The 21,493-nt window shown below is 44.1% G+C and overlaps 1 protein-coding gene across 2 annotated transcripts; it reads left to right on the top strand.

Annotated features, from left to right (window-relative positions):
• Positions 1-3,909: 3,909 nt before the first annotated feature.
• On the top strand, positions 3,910-19,125 carry LOC148473265 (uncharacterized). Of its 2 annotated transcripts, XM_088459899.1 has the most exons (7): positions 3,910-4,063; positions 7,656-7,783; positions 12,985-13,170; positions 14,320-14,398; positions 16,151-16,248; positions 16,698-16,821; positions 17,518-19,124. In XM_088459899.1, exons 2-7 carry the CDS (start codon positions 7,706-7,708, stop codon positions 18,249-18,251), a joined length of 1,299 nt encoding a protein of 432 aa, XP_088316025.1. In that variant the 5' UTR covers positions 3,910-4,063; positions 7,656-7,705; the 3' UTR covers positions 18,252-19,124. The 2 variants fall into 2 exon arrangements, with proteins under 2 accessions (XP_088316025.1, XP_088316026.1); XM_088459900.1 differs by lacking the exon at positions 3,910-4,063 and having other exon boundaries at positions 7,672-7,783; positions 17,518-19,125.
• The last annotated feature ends 2,368 nt before the right edge of the window (positions 19,126-21,493 follow it).

The following is a 21,493-nucleotide window of genomic DNA, read 5'->3' as shown; positions in this document are numbered from 1 at the left end:
TGTTCTATTAAACGTTTCCGTTTTATTTAGTGTAGCAGATCAAGTTATCATTCTATCTATTTATCTATCAATCTATTTAGTAGACTTACAATACTATCCCTTTAAATCAGGACACTCATGAATTACACAGGTTCTGTGGCTGGCTGACTTCAAGCCTGGTTTTAATCAGCCACAGAACCTGTGTAATCCTCGAGTGTCCATCCCCTGTGTAATCCTCGAGTGTCCATCCCGGTTTAAGGGATAGTTCAGCATGGTAAGCCTATATCCTGTGTACCTGTGTCTATGTATTTCTATCTGTGTATATGTCTCTGTAGGTCTATCTCTCTCTCTCTCTCTCTCTCTCTCTATCTATCTATATGCAGTACACTTTCTGGACATAAGAGTTTGGCTGGGTACACTCTAGGACGATGGATCGGTCAGCAGACTGATGCTGATGGTAAGGGTATATTACAATCGGACACTTACCATCAGACTGATGCTGATGGTAAGTGTATATTACAATCGGCTGCTCAATATGTCTGGCCTGACATCACTACTGGGTGGGCATTTACATTTGCCCACCCAGTTGTGATGTCAGTGTCGGCAGTTCCTGTGGCCATTGTAATAGGTCGTTCAGTGGGTCGCCCCTACACAACCGTACAATATATTTGCAAGATATATCCTAATCGGCTGTGCTGCAGGGCCGACTAGATATGTCGATGGACAGTATCGTTCACAGACATATTAGGTGTACCCACCTACAGATGCACTAGCAATATATCATTTGTAGATCGAACTAACGATATATCGACAAGTGTGTATCCAGCTTTAGGCAGGATTTGTTTGTATAGTACAAGGCCACTTAGAAAACATTTCTGTTTTAAGGGTGTCTATGGCCCTGATTCAGACCCACTCGCGAGCGGCTGTCCGCTCGCAAGTGGGTCGATGTTCTGCACTGAGCATGCGCACGACGGAGGGAGCTCCGTCGTGCGCATGCGCCAGACGCGACGAGCGAAGGAAAGTCCTTCGCTCGTTGTGTCTGATCAAAGGGGGCGTGCTGTCGATGTTGATTGACAGCACGCCCCCTTTGGTGGGCGTGCCGGGGCATGCCTCCCTGATGGAGGCGTTCCCACGGGAACGCCTCCCGTCAGAAGCCGGCCCACTGACATCACTAGTGATGTCAGTGGGAGTGATTTTGGCTCTGATAGAGCCAAAATCACTCCGGGGCTTGCGGTTGAAAACCTCAACCGCAGGCTCCGGCTCGCAGTTGCGATGGTCAAGACCATCGCGGCCATCAAACTGCATGCTCGTATAGGCTGTGGGTGGTGACCCACAGCTATACGAGCGTCCAGGAGGACGCTCCATTTTTTAGGAGGGCGGCCCTCATTCAGAGCGTGCGCTCTGCTCAGAGCGTACGGCTCTGAATGAGGGCCTATATGCAAACCATAGGATAAAGCTGGGACTGGGCCACTTCATCCCTAGGGATGATAGACATCGGAGATCATTCTTTCATAGATCAGTCTCCATCTCTGATACATTTGGTGAATTTTTGGATCAATACCCTGGAGCATGGCGCATTGATAGCATGAATACAGGCATCACAACGTGGGCGGTGATCTCTTTCCCTGCTCTCTGCTGTTCCTCTGCATATACTCACGAATGGAGATAATTAAAGATGTATATTATTTTCTTCCATTCTAAATCTTATTTGATTCAAATATACTGGTCCCATATCCATCTGGAAGATGGATATGGGACCTCCAATTGGCCATCCCTGGTGGATCCCTAGCTGCTTCCAGCAGGCATTGAGAAGGAGGCAAACAAGTATACAGCCCCTTCAAATGGACTGAGTGGGGGAAATGGGGAGAGGACAAGATCCTTATTTAGAGTTGGACGTAAAAATAATCGCTAAATGCTGAAAAAAAAAATAGCATTTGTGCGACCTATTCAGAGTAGGGGGCTCACAAAAGTCAACAACTGCGGCTCCCTCCCCTTTGCCTACCATGCTCAGATGCGCCAGGAATACAACTGGAGGTGTGTTGTCACAGTCGGGGCGATTCAATCCAGTGGGAATTTAATCTCGTCGGGAGGGAGCACCTGGAGATATTCAATTCAGCGCGCCGTTTAGTCCGACTAATGATTTCTTCTAGTACCTTCTTGAGGGTGCAAGGAGAAATCCGACTAAAGTGCCGGCTGCAAGGCTGTTTTCCAGCTTAGCGCGGTGCTAACTGGCACTTTAGTCGGAGACACCCAGGTTAAGTTGGACTTAACTGCTCCCGGAGCTCCCTCACGGCGCTATTCAATTCCCGCTGAATTGCTAGAAATCGCAGTACACGATGCATACACATTATAGTTAGTTGCCCAATTAGCTTTTTTTTTATGACAAATAAAAAAACTTGTGGGCAACCTTCCCCTTCCCTAGCAGACTATGGGCCATATTCAATTTTAGGTGAAAAGTCCAAGGTCGGACTTTTCGCCATCATCTCCGTTTTTGGAGGGGATAAAGTATCGGGCGCGTGCCCGCTTATCCCCGTATTCAATTAGGAATCAGCGAAAACGGGACCCGGCGGAAAAGGTAAGTATCGAAAAGTCCTGTCCAAAAGATGGTCTGACATGGGAGATCACTATGGGTACCCCCGAATTGGCCTGGTAAAGGTAATTGGGGTTTTTAAACAACTGCGGCAGGTGCATAAATGTGTCTTTGAAGAAGTGGTGAAGAATAACATTTAGCTTTATTTTATTTTTCTTTAAATAAGTAGTCCCATCAAATTTGGGGTACATGAAAATGGGTGCAAACATATTTTTAAGTCCCTAAAGTGATTTTTAGAAATTCTTCAAAAATCCACCTGCCGCAACTACCCGCATTCTAGAAAACACCTGCCACATCCCCCCTGAGTCAATTTTGCTAGTTTTTAAGTTTGTCCCCAAACTTTTTTTTTTTCGCCCCCAAAATGAAAGCACTTGTTTTGGGGTGTCCCCCCAGGGCATCACACGAAAAATGGAAAATTAGTGACAGTGCAGTGTAAAGTAATTAATAAGTGTTGAAAAAAGGGGTTAAAAACTTAAAATAGATGTGAAATATTACATGAATAAAATACAAATATAACAGGTGAGGCCGCATCCCATTTTAAATGCACCTAAATACACTGGAATAAATTTCTGACGTACGAGCCATGTTGTACAAATAGCTGGCCTTTGATAATGCTGTGAATATTGACATGAAACGCGTCAGTGACCGGCTAGTTGACCAGCCACCACCATCTTCAGCTCAGCGGGAGCCACCTCCACTGTATCGTACCTGGTTCATATATCTGACATTTGTTCCAGCATATTTAGACCGAGCCAAGGGGACTCCACTATCATTGGGCGATATTATCATCGCTAAAGGGACCCTGGACACACGGACTTTGTAATATACCTTACTTTCTGGACATTGCTTATATCAACACCAGGCAAAGCCTTTTATTTGAGGACATTTGGGGAAATAGGCTCGACACAGTGTGGAAGAGGGGATTCATTTGATGTGTTTCATTCGTTATTTTATTGTGATCACTACTATCCTATATTAGTGTTAATTATATGTTTTACATTTCTTAGCTTATTTATAACACAATTAAAAACGCTGTTCTTTGTATTTGGTATAACGTTTTTCTACACTTTTCCTACTATATATTTGGCTTCATATATAATCTAAATAAAAACCAGAGACAGGTTTGGCAATATGCTTTAATCGTGCTCTGCAGTAACAAACTCAGATCCAGAAGTGACAGTATCTGACACTAAACGAGTCATTCCTGCTTGTTGCCATGGCGATGGACGCCTATAGGCCGTGCTACGCGGTGGACGAGTTAAAAAAACGACGTGTTTCCAGTTGCGATGCCCACATCAATCATGGCCGGGGGATCCATCGCTTCCTGTGGCGTCACGTGTCACCTTGAACCGCATGCGCAGTAGGGAAGAAGCAGCTGCTGGGAGTGCACGCATGCGCAGACGTCAATAATTTTCTGCTCTGCCTTTGTCACATCTGAGAAGTGGAGCGAAGGAGTAGTGGAGACCAGGCCCAGACACCAACAGAGGAAGTCAGGTATTAATAATGTTCTGCTATTTATACTCTGTTATGTTATATCTATGGAAGAAGTTATATGTGGGGGGGGGGTCATTGAAATGTATTATGTAATCAGAGTTCCTTCATTCATTGTATATACATATATATACATGCTATTATTGGGTGGATGTGGTAGGATGTACTTCTCAGTGCATGAGACTCATTGTATTATAATGAGATCCATATGTACCAAGTGATGGTATTGGGAGCTGTGATCTCCCCTGTACTATCATATGTGTCATTACTATGGTGTCATGTTGGCAAAATAAATAAGTTAAACTTCTACTAATTGTACAAACTGTCTCCTCCTGAGACTCACATTTCATTTACAAGGCAGTTCTCCTGAGCAGAATTTATTCTCCTTTATAAGATGCCAACTTATCATGCATATTGTTCATTGAGGTAATCAATGATATAAAGTACATACTATGATATAAAACAGAAGGTATCATTGTCCCTGCCCAGAACTCAGTACTGTGCTATGTAACACCAGGCATCACCGCGTTGCCAGGCTGCGCTCATATGTGACTACATTGCAAGTTTTACAGGTGTGAGCGAAAAATTTGCCATGCCGGCGAACGCAATGTGCCATTTTGGAACGGTACATGGCGTTGATGCCAAGATATTGAATCCCCCCCTTAGTGATGGAGGGTACAGTTGATAAGCGATAGCGGAATCACTAATAATTGTAGCTGCTGATGGGCAAAGCGTGTGTGGCTACTGTAACGCAGAAGCATTATCCCTCGCCAACGATAAAGCTGCTTTAGGCGATTTTAGGCCAGTCATTGTAGAAGGGATCCAGTTACATTGTCGACAGTTATCATGTCAACACCACAATGTCATCATGGTTCAACATTTGAAATGTCAACATTCTCCGAATGCCGATGGATAGGGTTAGGTGCCGCCAGGTGTTTAAGCATTAGGGGGAAGATTAGAGGTAAAGAATAGTTAGGGATAGGCAGAAAATACTTACTGAAACCGCCGTTGCATCAGAGGTCTGCATCGGAAGTGACGGTCACATGACCAGCGGGATGCAGAAGCTGCGTTGGAGCCACTGCAGCTGTCGGGACCAGATGCGCTACCAGTAGATGTTCCAAACAGTACTGGTTTGTATTTGGAAATTAGATTGATTCAAATGTTACTCTTCTTTTATTAATTTGAAATAATGCTGCTTTAATTCTAGTGCCTGCGACATAAATAAAATAAAGTGTGTAAGAAAAATCTGTGTCCTAAATTCACAGTACTACGTTGCTGCATGATAAGACAATATCTTTATATATTTAATTATTTTTGAATATGTATAAATGTTTAAAACCCCAAAAATCAGGTATATCTTGGCTAAACCGTTTACTTGCCCCCTTAATAATGTTCTAGCTCTCTGCATATGTGTGTGTATATATGTGTGTGTGTGTGTGTGTGTATATATATATATATATATATATATATATATATATATATATATATATATATATATATAAATGTACATTGAGGGGGGAATAAATTCCTCTTTAAATTGTGACCGGAAACGCCTTTATTGTAACCTATAGAGATCCACCTGGTTCACTTTTCACTTGTTGGTATAACTTCAAATACCTACAGTAGATTGTGAAAGCTATTGTTAGTATTTTAACGTTGATACATTGTAACAAATTCACTCCTCTTGCAGTTTCAATGACTTGTTTCTCCAGTGCTCAGTGTATTCAGCCCTTATATTCCCCTACATGAGCACCTAAGGCAGGGTACATACCTAAACGACCGGCAATTGTGCCGATGTTAAGGGCGATTTGCCTTCACCCTGGACATCACATGATTGCCGGTACACACTTGAAAGATTTAATGAAAGACTGAACCATCACTGTTCCGTCCTTCATTAACTTGTACAGGCTCACATGCAATATTCTATGATTGACTGTGCAGCACGATATCGCATGCGAACGCGGGTACGCGCAAATTGGGCATACACAATGCATGATATGACCAATTTGTCGTTCCGATTTGGCTAAATCGGCCCGATATCGTATAAGGTTTATTTACTAAAGTGAGAGTTTTTAGAAATGGAGATGTTGCCCATAGCAACCAATCAGATTCTACTTAACATTTAATTAGCACCTTCTAGAAGATAAATGCTAAAATCTGGTTACTATGGGAAACATCTCCACTTCTAAGAACTCTCACTTTAGTAAATATACCCCTGAGAATACAGGTGGCTCTGTGTAAGCTCCAGTAAATGAGTTTCCCGGCACAATATAAAGAGAAATGAAATCCCCCCCGGTTACTGGAGATATTTTTTGCCGGAACAAGACTTACTGCAGCCTTATTTTAAATGAATAAGATAAACATTCCATTTAATTATTTCAGTTTGCATTTGCATGATAGTAATGGTCCTGTCCATGTTTTGCCTTCCTACTGTACATATATACGATGACAGTTAGAAACTAGAAATGGATGCACCTCAATGTAACCACTTAATAAACCAAGGTCAGGATTACATTATTAAGGCTTAATACGTAAAGCGATGAATTAGTGCCACAGCCTTTGGGAGCGTCTCTGTATGATTCCTATCGGCTTCAGCATTCGCATAAAAGCGCAGTTTCGATGCGTAAAAAGCTTTAGTGGCCACCTCCGAGTCAGGCCCCCAGTCGTGTTATATGAGGAGCCCTCCTCCACTTGGTTCTCCCCAGTTTCTTATACTGTGGTTTTGCTCCAACCGATGGGATACGATAAATTCCCCTCCAGGTTACATTGTACCGCTGCCCTGTACGTGACAGGGTCACATAGATTAAGAAGGTGACATATATATTGTTTGTAACAAAACCAGGGGGAGATGTTCTAAGCCTCGGAGAGAGAGAAAGCGGATGAAGTTAAAGTACCAACCAATCGGCTCCTAACTGTAATTTTTTTCAAACACAGTCTGTGACATGACAGGAGCTGATAGGTTGGTACTTTATTTAATTCCAGGGCCGTAGCTAGGGTAGTGCGGCCGGTGCCATCGCACAGGGCACCACAGATCAGGGGGCACTGTTTGGGCCTTTCAATTTTCTGTTTATTATCATTCTCACTTGTAGCTTCCTCTTATTTCATCCCCAGCATCTCCTGGCCTCCCCTATCTCTTCCCTGACCCTTCCCCCATGAGGCCATTCCCCTTTTTTGGGTGCATTATGTCCCTTTGAAAAATGAGGGGGGCGCCAATGCTCTTTCTGGCACAGGGAACCAAAAAGTCTAGTTACGGCTCTGTTTAATTCCACTTTATTTCTCTCGAAGGCTTAGTACATCTCCCCCCAGCCTGTTACCATGACAGCACACTCACTTTATAGTATAGTGACTTTAATGACAGAACAATGACAGTCCTCTAACTCACATCCATTACTGTATCAGATGAACGCTCTGGTTTACATTGTGTTAGTTTTATGTTCCATTCTCTTTCTTTGGCATTAAAGAGTGTAGTTTAATTTTCCACTTTAGTAAATTCTATAAACCTACATAGCCTAGTTTAAGTGACAGTATTTAGTGGTAATAATGGGAAAGATTGGCACAACCCACATTGATATTGTAATAACTTTATCTTACACAGATCACCTGAGGATAGTCTCTATCCAGGGGCCACTCCATAAAGTCTCCGATATGGACAAGGACAGGAGTCACATGACTAAGAAGATCTTAAAACTCACCCTGGAGATCATCTACCTGCTGACTGGAGAGGTAAGGGCAGTGGCTATGGCACATTGACACTTTGTGCTGATCTCACTTATTATACATGACCATGCAGTGTGGTTATGTGTCAGCAGTAAATGTTATTGTTACTTTGATTGAGAGCAGCTGGCTGGTGGCCAATTCGCCCATGCCAGCACTTGGAGCACTATGCCACAGCTCGAAGCCTGGAGCCATGCTTATAAGTACACAGACCTGCAGATTAGCCACCGCTGCTCTAGGCCTTTGTCAAGATGGAGTCTAATAGGCCCCCGAAAGAGCCTTGTGCTTTACTGTGCACAAGGGATGGCCATCAGTGGGTTAACTATCGATGGCAACCTTTGATGCTTCCATTGGTGGTGAACTTCGATGGTATAAAACCATCAACTGGGAATCATGGATGGTTTCCCTGCTGTCCTTCCCACTAGGAGGCGAACCAATCCGAGTTTGTGGCGTAGCTTCACTTGTCATGTTGCAGGGAGAGGGCTCGGCTATGCTTCAAAAAAAATAAAAAAATTCCTGGCCTCTGTGCCAACGATGACAAACCATCGACCATCGGTGGTTAACCGTCAGTGGGCATCCCTACAGTGGACTGCTCTTGGCAGAGGAAGCTGATGATATTGCAGTCAAGAAACAGTTCAAGGGTCAGTGGTGGAGACTAGCAGGAAAGGCCAAGGTCCAGTGAGTCATCTAAGAAGTGTAATCAGGAACTGTAGCCTAGCTTAAGAGAACCAAACAAGATTATCATGGCTTTTTTGCCCAGAATTAATATCTAGTGTTAAGACACAGAGCAATAGAAAGAGGCAGAATTTAGGAAGTCTGAATGATCTGACGGGTACCTGATCCCCAAACACTCAGCCAAAGAGCACAGAACCTAGTGGGCATGTTTGAGAGTGGGAACAAGACTGCAAATCACAGCCGATGTGTCACACTAGAACTGTACATCCTCTGAAGCTTTACCCATTGTTGAAATTACTGACATAAGTAGGTCAATACAATAAAGACTCTACTAATATGTTGGCAGGAGTGTTGCAAAGACTTCAGTTTAATCATAATTGTCATGGAAGTAGTTATTTTATATACTAAGTGCCAAGTGTCAGTAATATGTTAGAAGTGCCATAGAAGTTGCCTTGCTATCGATATGTTATTTCCCAATGTAATGGGCTCCGATTTCCTGGTCTCGGCAAGAAAGCAGCTAGCTTTAAAGCGGCAATTCGTGTTGAGGCAAAAACAGCCTTAAAAGTAGCAACCTGCACCTGTCACAACCCATGCAGTTCCTCTAATCTGCCAGGGGTGTCGCTCTCTGAGATGGTGCATTAGCAGATGCAAAAACTGCAGAGATTAAGCAGTTTGTGTGCTATAAGCTCCAGAGCAGAGAGTGACACCCCTGGCAGGAAAGAGGAACTACATGGGTTTTAACAGGTGCCGATTGCTAGAGTGAACACTAAAAAATAATTGCTGCTTTAATTATAGCGGCTATCTCGCCGGAACCGGGACAGGGAAATTGGAGCCTATTACATTTGGGTCTACGTTTTTATCTTCTATCAGAATATTTCCTTGTATAAGTATTTTTGCATGGAGGGGGGAAGTAACATCATGTGATTACAATGTCAGAGTGCTCTCTGATGAATTCATCTTAATAAAGGAACCTCTGATCACCCAGTATTTTAAAACATCTTGAAAGACTACTTAGCATGACAATACCAAACAGAATAGAGCAGTAGGGCCTGTAAACGGCAAATGACATCACATTCAAGTACATTTCAGGTGGATACAAGTAGTGCTTCCTCTTTAACACCAGTTTCAGGTATTACTGGTGGGAGGGCTCTAAGTCAGACATTCAGTTGGAACTGTCCCTGGGAACAAGTTACAGTCCTGAAGCAGAACATCTACAGCCTTATCAGTCTCCACACATACAGATCTTGCAAAGGTAAAGGCGGCTTATACACTGTGCAATTATCGGCAGACAAATGGCCTGATTCAGAGAAGGACGGTAATGCAAACGCAACTGCAGACTTTCACGGATCGCAGTTGCTAAATATATGCTAATGCCTTCTAAAGTACAGCCCAGTATAGGGACGCCCACTGCTGCCTTCTCATTCCGGGACGACGACGTGCAACAGCGTAAAGTCCTGTCTGACCAGCTGCAAACACTGCTTCTCTCCTGACACGCTGAAAGCTCTCATACTGCGAAGGCGATCGCAATGGCTGATATATGCATGCCTGCGAAACAGCGTTTGGACGGTCAGACACGCCTGCGTTTTTCTGAAGCGAGGAAGGTGACTGATGCTGCAAGTCTTAGGACGATGCTATAGAGAGGTTGTAAGATGGACCCTTTCTTAAACTTTGTGGAATCAGATAGAGGTTTGAGAATGAGCCTAGGAAAATAAGCAAAAGTAAGTAGGGAGAAATAAAATCTTCTTGTCGCATTGTCCAGGATAGGGAGATGGTGAGCGCAGATTCTGGGTGTGGCAGATGAATACTGTTGCTTGTGGGCCTCAGATTTTAAATAACTGATTAACATTCGCTTTGTGAGGTACCTGTCCCAAGACCAGGGTTAGCCAACCTCGGTCCTCGAGAGCTACTAACAGTTCACGTTTTTCAGGTCACCCAGCAGGTGCACAGGTGCAGTCATTACTCACTGACACATTTCCCAGGTCACCCAGCAGGTGCACAGGTGCAGTCATTACTCACTGACACATTTCCCAGGTCACCCAGCATGTGCACAGGTGCAGTCATTACTCACTGACACATTTCCCAGGTCACCCAGCAGGTGCACAGGTGCAGTCATTACTCACTGACACATTTCCCAGGTCACCCAGCAGGAGCACAGGTGCAGTCATTACTCACTGACACATTTCCCAGGTCACCCAGCAGGTGCACAGGTGCAGTCATTACTCACTGACACATTTCCCAGGTCACCCAGCAGGTGCACAGGTGTAGTCATTACTCACTGACACATTTCCCAGGTCACCCAGCAGGTGCACAGGTGTAATCATTACTCACTGACACATTTCCCAGGTCACCCAGCAGGTGCACAGGTGTACTCATTACTCACTGACACATTTCCCAGGTCACCCAGCAGGTGCACAGGTGTACTCATTACTCACTGACACATTTCCCAGGTCACCCAGCAGGTGCACAGGTGTAGTCATTACTCACTGACACATTTCCCAGGTCACCCAGTAGGTGCACAGGTGTAGTCATTACTCACTGACACATTTCCCAGGTCACCCAGCAGGTGCACAGGTGTAGTCACTACTCACTGACACATTTCCCAGGTCACCCAGCAGGTGCACAGGTGTACTCATTACTCACTGACACATTTCCCAGGTCACCCAGCAGGTGCACAGGTGTACTCATTACTCACTGACACATTTCCCAGGTCACCCAGCAGGTGCACAGGTGTACTCATTACTCACTGACACATTTCCCAGGTCACCCAGCAGGTGCACAGGTGTAATCACTACTCACTGACACATTTATGTGGATACAGGTGGAGCTAATAATTTCACTTGTGATTCTTTGAGGAGACCTGGAAAACATGCACTGTTGGTAGCTCTCGAGGACCAGGGTTGGCTACCCATGCCCTAGACTGTGGGTTTTTTTTTTTTTGGGGGGGGGGGGTTTACCCATTTTTATCTGGTATTAACCTTTGTCATATAATCAGTGTTTCCCTGTTCCTCTGCTTGTTTAACTCTTCTATGACTAGTAATTATTGGGTGCTTGAAGAAATCTGCACACTACGGGCCTGATCCTGACTGAGTCGGACACATTTGTGGCTGTCCTTAAATCTTTTGCCGCAGTTACGTCTGCAACTTTATGCACCTACTGCTACAAAGCCCTTCCCTAGTGTACTCCCAGGCATCTGAATGTGCAAGGCCTCAGACGCCCACTCACAGCGTCTTCAGATGCTCAAATACTGTCTGGTGCATCTTTAGTCTGTACACAATCACAGTTATGATGATGACCTTACCAGAACACGCCCATTAGATGGAGCGTCTCCTTAGCCACCTCCCTGTCACCGTTCCAGGGAACCCCCAATTCATTTTTATAAACCTTTCTGTGACCCCCTGCGCCTCAATCGCAACTGCGACACTGTGCATACGGAATCTTGGCATACGCGTAGTGACACTTAGACGCATGAGCAGAAGAATAAATTACTCTACTGCGCCCCACTAAGAATCAGGCCATATGTTCCTATTACATGCCTCACACTTCTGTGGCTGGATAGTCTGAGATACTGATCTCTGACCCTCTTCAATTGTATTGCCCTATTTTGCACATGTACACAGTAAATTGTCGGAATAAAAGCTAGCAAATGCATTTGGCACTGAAATCCTAGGATCTGCTATCTCCTACTCAAACGAGACCAAGCTGCCTGGCTCATAAACAGAGCCCTCAATGACTATCAACGCAAGTCTGGGTTTGGGTGCTACTTGGTCTAGCATTTAGAGGTCAGTATCTCCTGGGTGCCCTGTGATCAATAGCTCAACGTGGGGTTCCCTACCATGATAGGAATTTATAATCCTAGCTTCCCATTGATAACTGCAATGGTGCCTCTCCCTCAGTATAATGTGATGTGGGCACAAACTGACATGAGATTATGGACCTTATTCAGAGGCGGCCGTACGGTCTATGACCGCACGGCCGCCTCGATGTTTTGCCAGTGCGCATGCGCATGAGGGAGCCGGCTCCCTCGTGCGCATGTGTGAGACCCGCTACGACCGACAGCCCCGGTCGTAGCGGGTCTCTTTCCAAAGGGGGCGAGCTGTCGATGTTGATTGACAGCTCGCCCCGTTTGGAAGGCGGGCCGGGGGGGTGGCAGCCCAAACGGAGGCATTCCCATGGGAACGCCTGCCATTTGGGGCAGGCCCCACTGACATCACAAGTGATGTCAGTGGAGAGCTTCCGGCTCTGACAGAGCCAGAAGCTCTCCGGGGCTTACGACAAGTGACCCTAAGGGTCTCTTCGTAAGCCCCGATGGTCACGATGGTCTCTGACCATCGCGACCATCACCGGAGCGGTCGTTAGAGCTGTGGGTGTAAACCCACAACCTAACGACGAAAACAGAGGCGGCCGGTCAAGATGCAAGCGGCCGCCCAGTTTCTGAGCGACCGCTTGCATCCTCCGACCGCCTCTGAATGAGGGCCTATATGTGGTAGCACAGTGTTCAGTAAAAAAATTTTCCCTTGTCTTTCAACATGTAATAGGATTACGTACCTTTGAAGAAGTCCAGTGAGTTTAAGACAAACAGCCATCCTCATGTATCAGGAAGATGGAGCAGGACCCAGAGCCCCATCACGGTGCCTCCACTTCACTCACTGATACATGAGAGAGTCAATGAGCAGAAGATCCTGGAACTCACCAACAAGATCATTCAGCTGCTGACTGGAGAGGTGACTGCTGGGAATGGGACATTATACAGTAACACCAGGGGATGTGTCTGGGTGATGATTGGAGAGGTGACTGCTGGGAATGGGACATTATACAGTAACACCAGGGGATGTGTCTGGGTGATGACTGGAGAGGTGACTGCTGGGAATGGGACATTATACAGTAACACCAGGGGATGTGTCTGGGTGATGACTGGAGAGGTGACTGCTGGGAATGGGACATTCTACAATAACACCAGGGGATGTGTCTGGGTGATGACAGGAGATGTGACTGCTGGGAATGGGACATTATACAGTAACACCAGGGGATGGGTCTGGGTGATGACTGGAGAGGTGACTGCTGAGAATGGGACATTATACAGTAACACCAGGGGATGTGTCTGGGTGATGACTGGAGAGGTGACTGCTGGGAATGGGACATTATACAATAACACCAGGGGATGTGTTTGGGTGATGACTGGAGAGGTGACTGCTGGGAATGGGACATTATACAGTAACACCAGGGGATGTGTCTGGGTGATGACTGGAGAGGTGACTGCTGGGAATGGGACATTATACAGTAACACCAGGGGATGTGTCTGGGTGATGATTGGAGAGGTGACTGCTGGGAATGGGACATTATACAGTAACACCAGGGGCTGTGTCTGGGTGATGACCGGAGAGGTGACTGCTGGGAATGGGACATTATACAGTAACACCAGGGGATGTGTCTGGGTGATGACAGGAGAGGTGACTGCTGGGAATGGGACATTATACAGTAACACCAGGGGCTGTGTCTGGGTGATGACAGGAGAGGTGACTGCTGGGAATGGGACATTATACAGTAACACCAGGGGATGGGTCTGGGTGATGACTGGAGAGGTGACTGCTGGGAATGGGACATTATACAGTAAAAGCAGGGGTTGTGTCTGGGTGATGACAGGAGAGGTGACTGCTGGGAATGGGACATTATACAGTAACACCAGGGGATGTGTGTGGGTGATGACTGGAGAGGTGACTGCTGGGAATGGGACATTATACAGTAACACCAGGGGATGTGTCTGGGTGATGACTGGAGAGGTGAATGTATCATTGTATCACCAGGGAATGTATCATTGTGTGTGTCAGGTTCCTATAAGGTGTCAGGATGTCACTGTCTATCTCTCCACACAGGATATGGAATATTTGGACGAGCAGGGTGATTTATACAAGGAAGTGAAAGTGGAGAGTTACCGAACACCAAAATCAAAGGGTAAGGGAAAATGTATCTGGAATATAAAGATATTGTAGACTGTTATAGGAAATGATTAGATACACTGTACAGTGCAGTGACCACTAGATGACATATTGGTGTGATTAATGCAGGGAATGAATCTGCCAAGCTGTTTTGATTGTTTGCTTTTTCCCCCTGTGAGGATTAAGATGACAGCTGCTTTGTTGGTGAATTTGTTTGGTCTCTCTATAGATCAGCAAAGCTAGAATTTACAGTTCAACTTGATGGATGTTTGGCTTTTTTAACACGCTATGTAATGGCAGGTTATGGTATGTGGGTTCTAGGTTGACATCATCAAGGCTAGATCTATTAGTTGTAGTGGGATTACAGTCAGAGCTTATACAGTGTATATTTTTTTAATGACATTTTGACATTTATTTTATTAATTGTGTTACATACATAAAGCAGAGTACACACCTTTACAACACATTCCTAATCCATATCGCAGTGCATAGCTTATATAAAGTAGATGTGCTTCACTGTTGCCACCCCATGGCCCTTGCTCCTGGCCAGCAGGGTATCTGGTACGGCACCCTGCAGTCAGGATCACTGCTGCAACGCCACCGGAGCATCCTTTAGACCAGGCCTGGCCAACCTGTGGCTCTCCAGCTGTTGTGAAACTACAAATCCCAGCATGCCCTGCTACAGTTTTAGCATGCCCTAATAGCAAAACTGTGGCAAGGCATGCTGGGACTTGTAGTTTCACAACAGCTGGAGAGTCACAGGTTGGCCAGGCCTGCTTTAGACTGTCCTGACAGGCACCCTGCAGTCTGTGCTGCTGATGAGTGTCCTCAGGGCTCTTCAATCAGTGCTGCACTTACCGGTGCTGCCGACCCCGTCTGAGGGCGCTAAAGGGGCAGGCTAGCCCTGTTACGGCCCTGGGTAGATGCCAACGACTTATGCCAAATCTCTCATGTCCAACTGTACTATTGATCAATTTGCTGCATTTCCCTATCCCCGACTGCCTGTCTGCCACCCATAATCTAGCAATGCATACTTTCGCCAGCAAAAGTAAAAGAATAATACACTGTTGCATTGGCTTGTTGATCCTTTGTCCAACTTGAATCACAAATACCATACAGTAAGTAGTGACAGTCCCAGTCTTGCTGCTACAGTAAAAGCGATGAGTTTCCAGGCACTGCCACAGAGGATGGAAAAAACGTAGCTGTCAGCTCCACATTTTGGAAAACATGAGATTCGCTATCCCCCAAGGTTTGCTGTGCGAGCAGGTGTTGGGTTTGCCCTATGGAGAATAAACACTTGAATCTGCTGGAATTTTAATGAAAGAGTTGATTTAGGTGTTTCGTAGCAGCTTATCCCAACCATCGTTCCGAAGGGGACCAAGATCTGCCTCCCATTTCAACATGATTTGTCTTATGTCACCAATTGTTTAGCAAATAGGCGTGTAGAATAGAGAGAAGTTTTATTAGACCCCATGGAACGTAAAAGTTGTTTTTATTGGTATCTTCCAAACTTCATAAATCTGTCTCATAAGTCCTAAGAACGCCACCCTTATTTTAGAACTTCATTACCTTTAACTCATTCAACTCTTTCCCCTCACTGTGTTCCCAGTTAGTAGGAAGCAGTGTATTAATGGTGTATGTGTACCTATATATTATGTTTATTTTGCTGGGTGTTTCCTTGTGAAAACGCCTCCTGTAAATATAGAAATACTACCTCTAAAAACCCCTACAAGCTTTATTACTCAGTCACTGTATGTGTTTCCTATAGACGGATCCAGTAACGGCAATACACCAGACAGAAGTCCTAGTCCTCTCTATTCACGGCACTGTACAGATGAAGATCAGGACACCCCACAAGACTATGAGGTACATCGACATGATTTGGTTGCCCAGATGTACAGCAAAATGACCATTTCTGGTGACTGTATGGTCGGATCTGTGGCCATTTATCACACAGAAGACAAAGTTGGGATGATTCGTTTATTTAGCCATCAGAATTGCCAATCACCCCAGACATGCAACATATACACTGCATAAAAAGGTGCTGATTATTTGAGGAACGACAAACTTCCTAAACTAGTCTATTATTATTTTTTTAATAACTTGGTTACCCAGATTGAGTGTGTGTTTCCGATTGTCTATCCTCAAACCCCAAAGTATTTCTTTTTTACGTGTGCCATCTTTAGTTGTTTTAAGGCTGCCCGTCAAACATCTGTCTCCTCTCCATTCACCTTTCAGGAGACAGAACTTAGGGGTGACACTTAAATGACATTTCTGTGCCTGAGCCTTTAATTACAGCATTTCCTTCCTTTCAGAGCCAACACCTGGGAGATGTGAAAGTTGTGCTTATATCACAGATCGATCATGGAGAAGAGACGACTTATATGAGGGGTAACGAGAGATGTAAGGAGGAGGAAATCCCGACAGATATCAGTACAGGTGAGTAACAATCGCCAAATACAGAAGCTACTCACATACAGTATTCTCCTTTTATCATTTACACCAACAACAATCTGATTCTGTACCCTGTATTAAGAGCCTGATTCATTACGGATTGCTATTGGGATCGCGGCTGGATTACACATGCGAAAATATGCTAATAAATGCAATCACAATCCCGTTGCACAGCCAGCATAGAGATGCCGACTACCGATATCTACCACCATAATACCTTGCAATCCTGCATATACATCGGTACCAACAAAGAACATCGGCCCCTCACGCACAATTACAACAGGTCTGACCTTACTCAGAAATTGCACGCATGGAGTACACAAGCTGCGTATGTCATCACAGTGGCTAATTGATGCACGCCCATGCAACGACGTTCAAATGGACAGGTACGCGCCATTCTCCAACCACTCCCCCGTCATCACCCCCAAATCCTCACAGCCTGTCACTCACTCTGCGATGGCTTTCCGTGATCCACGTGATCACAATGCGATCACATTGCTGCCGTTGAACACGCGCCATGCGATGCCTGCGCAGTACGCAACAATCACCGTCTGCGTACTCTGTTACAGTTGCGATCTGTAATAAATCGGGCCCTAAATCTGAACATGCATAATATTTTTTACACCATGGCTGTTCTAGAATACGATTCTCACACTGCTTTTTTTTTAATTTTTACCACAGGTACTTACAGAAATATCTCAGAGGGACCTCCCACATCTTCTCCAGGTTCCGAATTGGAAGATAACACGCAAGACACTGAAGGAGACAATCCCATCATCTCAAACAGACATCAAGTCTTCCGCCATTCTGATTTATCGTTTTCTCTCTCTAAACACAATGATTATTTTCCGAATCCTTCAGACATTATCACCCGTAGCCTGGGTCATATTGGAGAGCAAGTATATATCTGCTCTGAATGCGGGGACAGCTTTAGCTGTAAATCGCACCTAGTCTCTCATCAGAAAATCCACACGGGCAAAAAACAATATGTATGCACTGAATGCGGGAAATGTTTTGCTTACAAATCGCATCTCACAAGACATCAGATCATTCACACGGGAGAGAAACCATACTCGTGCGAGGACTGCGGAAAAAGTTTTACTCAGAAATCCTATCTTGTCCTGCACGAGAGATGCCACACGGGAGAGAAGCCATTTTCCTGTTCTGAATGTGGCAAGTGCTTTGCCCGTAATGCCAGTCTCTGCATGCATCAGAGAATCCACACCGGGGAGAAGCCCTATTCCTGTTCTGATTGCGGGAAGTGCTTCTCACAAAGGTCTTACCTTCTCCTGCACCAAACGTGTCACAGAGGAGAGAAACCATTTTCTTGTCCCGACTGCGGGAAATCTTTCTCCACTAACTCATATCTTGTTAAACACCAGAGAACTCACATTGGTGAAAAGCCACATGCATAGCGTCCAGATGTGGAAATATTTTATTTTTTTAAATCTATCAAATGACTCATAGGTCCATGTTATCAAAGGTGACATAAATAATAAATGGAACAATAAATGCAAAAGGAAAAAAAGTCCTTTGACGTGTAAGCTATGTCTGTTGTCATATCCTGGAAAATCATAAAAGATCTGGTAAAGTTAGTATGTCACCTCTGTGTTCCCCCCCAAAAAAGTTTTTTTCTTCCCAGAAATTCAAAATTTAAGTTTATCAGGATTAAAATGAACTGATTTTCCTCGGACAATACTGATTCTGTCTTTTTATTCAAACAATGCTTTTACTATCAATGTAACTTGGATGTCACTATGAAGACTACCATCAATATAGCAGAATCCGCTCATGAGTTATGTAGGTGACAATATTCAAGCATGATGCTCCTACTGTGTTTATGAAGTTCTGGGTGTAGCCGTTAGCATAGCATCTGTTTGAGTCTGACAAGAGGTATCAGGTTCAGATCCCGGACGAGCCCCCAATTGATAATGTACTTTAGAATCACAATGTCTGGTTGAGTCTTAAGAATATAAAATTTATTATCTGGACCAATTATGCAGTGATCAATGGTGTCACTACAATTAGTTACAATGCACATATTCTACTTGAACCCCAAAATTGTTCTTACTACACATATAAATGCACATACTTTATTCATATTCATCTTCTCTAATACATAAAATTCTGTTGCTCATTGGGTTGGTGTGATATTCTCAGGACTTTCCAGACACCTGACAAAATGGTGTATCTTATGGTTAGCTTGACATTTTGTGGTTGGCTTTGACATTTTATTGAAAATTCCAATAAATTGATAAACATTTAGCAAGACATGGCTAGTAAATTACCATTTTAATGTTATTTTTCTACAGAAATAAGACTAAATAAAAATGTATATTTATCACAATAGAATGTTCTTGTCTTAATCACACATTATTATTGTTATTTTCAAGTAAAGATAAGCACAAGGCTGGTTACAGGGCACAAGTTTCTTGGCATCCAACATTTGCAATATAAAACGCAATGTAATTCGTATCTAAAGCTGTATGCCGTAATAACATGCAAAATACAGTCGTAAGACACAAATGGATTACAAATGATTATTTTATCTGAACAACATTCATGTTTGCTCACAGCATGTAAACTCAATATAACACCTCTAATAGGTGTTATAATAATAACTTCATACATTTATTCCAGTTTTTAATAAATATATTATTAAGTATTGTCACCTTGAACCTGATCAGTCAGTGCTGTAACCCCCAGGCTTTTATAGCATGACACAGAATAGGGCATTGATTGTCTTTGATCATCAACTTAATGGCAGCTTGTGACGTCTCATCTCCACTCCCCTTGTGTTTTCTGTGAAAGGAGAGTGGTGGTTGGACCCTGAGAGCCATCAGGACCCCGCCAAATGGCTTATGCATTGTAAGTATAATTCAGATGGTTGTTGTCTTTTTTCTTTTTCCATCCTAACTTTGTTAATTCAAAAAGATTTTTAAATTTTTTCATTTAGAGTGAATTTCTTTAAAGGGACTGTGCGCCTGATTCAGCAAGGATCGCAATTCCTGTCTGAGTGCGCAGCCGATTGTTGCGTACTTGCCAAAAGGGGTGATAGAGGGCAACCCTGACCGATTCCCATGTACATTTATTTATTTATTTATTACCAGTTATTTATATAACGCACACATATTCTGCAGCACTTTACAGAGATAATATTTGGCCATTCACATCAGTCCCTGCCCCAGTGGAGCTTACAATCTATATTCCCTCCCACATGCGCACACATTTTTGTGGGGAAAAAATTAACCTACCAGTATATTTTTGGAGTGTGGGAGGAAACCGGAGTACCGGAGGAAACCCACGCAAGCACATGGAGAATATACAAACTCCACACAGTTAGGGCCATGGTGGGAATTGAACCCACGGCCTCAGTGCTGTGAGGCAGTAACGCTAACCATTACACCGTCATTAAGATAGGATCCCCCTAACTCCAATAACCAATAAAGACATAGAGGGTTAAGAGTAAAAGGCAGACTTTAGGGGATATTGCTTGATTTGGACACACACAAGTCATTCGATACCGTCACATGGCCTCACCTCTTTACAATTTAAGAAAGGTGCTTATTTAACCCTACATTTATTCAAATGATTTGCTACTTTTCGGGCAGCAGCTATCACTGTTTCAATAGCCGTGCGTATCGCCTTCATAGAGTACTGCAACGGATGAAAACCAGTTGGTGGGAGGTCAATAAATCCATTAGGATAGACTAGCGTCTATTGGCCAATATTTTGGAGAGCATTTTGAAATTTGTATCAATGAGAGAAATGGGACTATAGGCATCAGCTAGTAGGAGATCTTTCTCAGTGTTAGGAATAAGGGTTGTGTAAGACTTTATAAAAGAGTGGTAGGGAGGGACATCCTTGAGAATTTAATTGTACAGTTCTATTAAGGTAGGTGTCATATCTGGCTATAAAATTTGTCGGTGAACCCATTCGGACCCAGACATTTGTGTGGTAGTAATCAAGAAATAAAAGCCCCTAATTCTAAGTCTGTAATGTCAGCAGATACGTCCAGCAGGATTTTAGTAAGGGTAGGCAAATTCATCTAAAGTAGGTGATCTTCAAGTGATAGGCTTCTAGATTGGCCTCTGACTGTTGACTATTGTATTGACAAAAGGCCGAAACTATAGCTGACCGTGGAGATTGATATAGGGCAGATGATTTATTTTTGAGCTTGGACATGTAGTTAATGATGCTTCCCCTTATGAACGCCTTCTGTTTCTCCTAGAAGAGGACCGAGCAATCCCAATGCTCCAAATTACCATCTAAATAATTGGCCCAAGATGCTGCTAAGAACTTTTTAGTCCTCTGATTTGTGCTGAAGAAACATACCACAAGCTAAGTGTAATCAGAGCATGATCCAAAATTATAATTTCCCCAATCCCAGAAATCCTCACATGAGCTATCAGTGCGTTAGCCACTAAGAAATAATCTATATGGGATAAAAAGTGGTGGGCTCTAGCAAGGTGAGTATATGATCTGTCGAGTTGAGCAGTCTCCAAGGATCGCTGAAATGTGGATCATGAATATTATGCCAAGAGGGGGCCGCCACCCTTAAGGCAGGAGGGGTTTTGTCAATACTAGGGTCGTCCACCGTATTGAAATCGCCAGCTAGTATTAGAGTATATAATGTGCGATGGGCCAAAAGCTGAGA

Source organism: Taudactylus pleione, unplaced genomic scaffold, assembly GCF_031769625.1.
Source record: "Taudactylus pleione unplaced genomic scaffold, aTauple2 ptg000946l, whole genome shotgun sequence".
Classification (NCBI taxonomy): Eukaryota; Metazoa; Chordata; class Amphibia; order Anura; family Myobatrachidae; genus Taudactylus; species Taudactylus pleione.
Note: the sequence above shows the minus strand (reverse complement) of the source record. Positions and strands in the feature narration are given on the sequence as shown.

Excerpts from the sequence above, each read along its gene's own strand:
- LOC148473265 (XM_088459900.1), top strand. The coding sequence starts at position 7,706 with ATGGACAAGGACAGGAGTCACATGACTAAGAAGATCTTAAAACTCACC. Across the intron at positions 13,171-14,319 it reads TTCAGCTGCTGACTGGAGAG|GATATGGAATATTTGGACGA; the intron begins GTGACTGCTGGG and ends CTCTCCACACAG. Across the intron at positions 16,822-17,517 it reads CCCGACAGATATCAGTACAG|GTACTTACAGAAATATCTCA; the intron begins GTGAGTAACAAT and ends TTTTTACCACAG.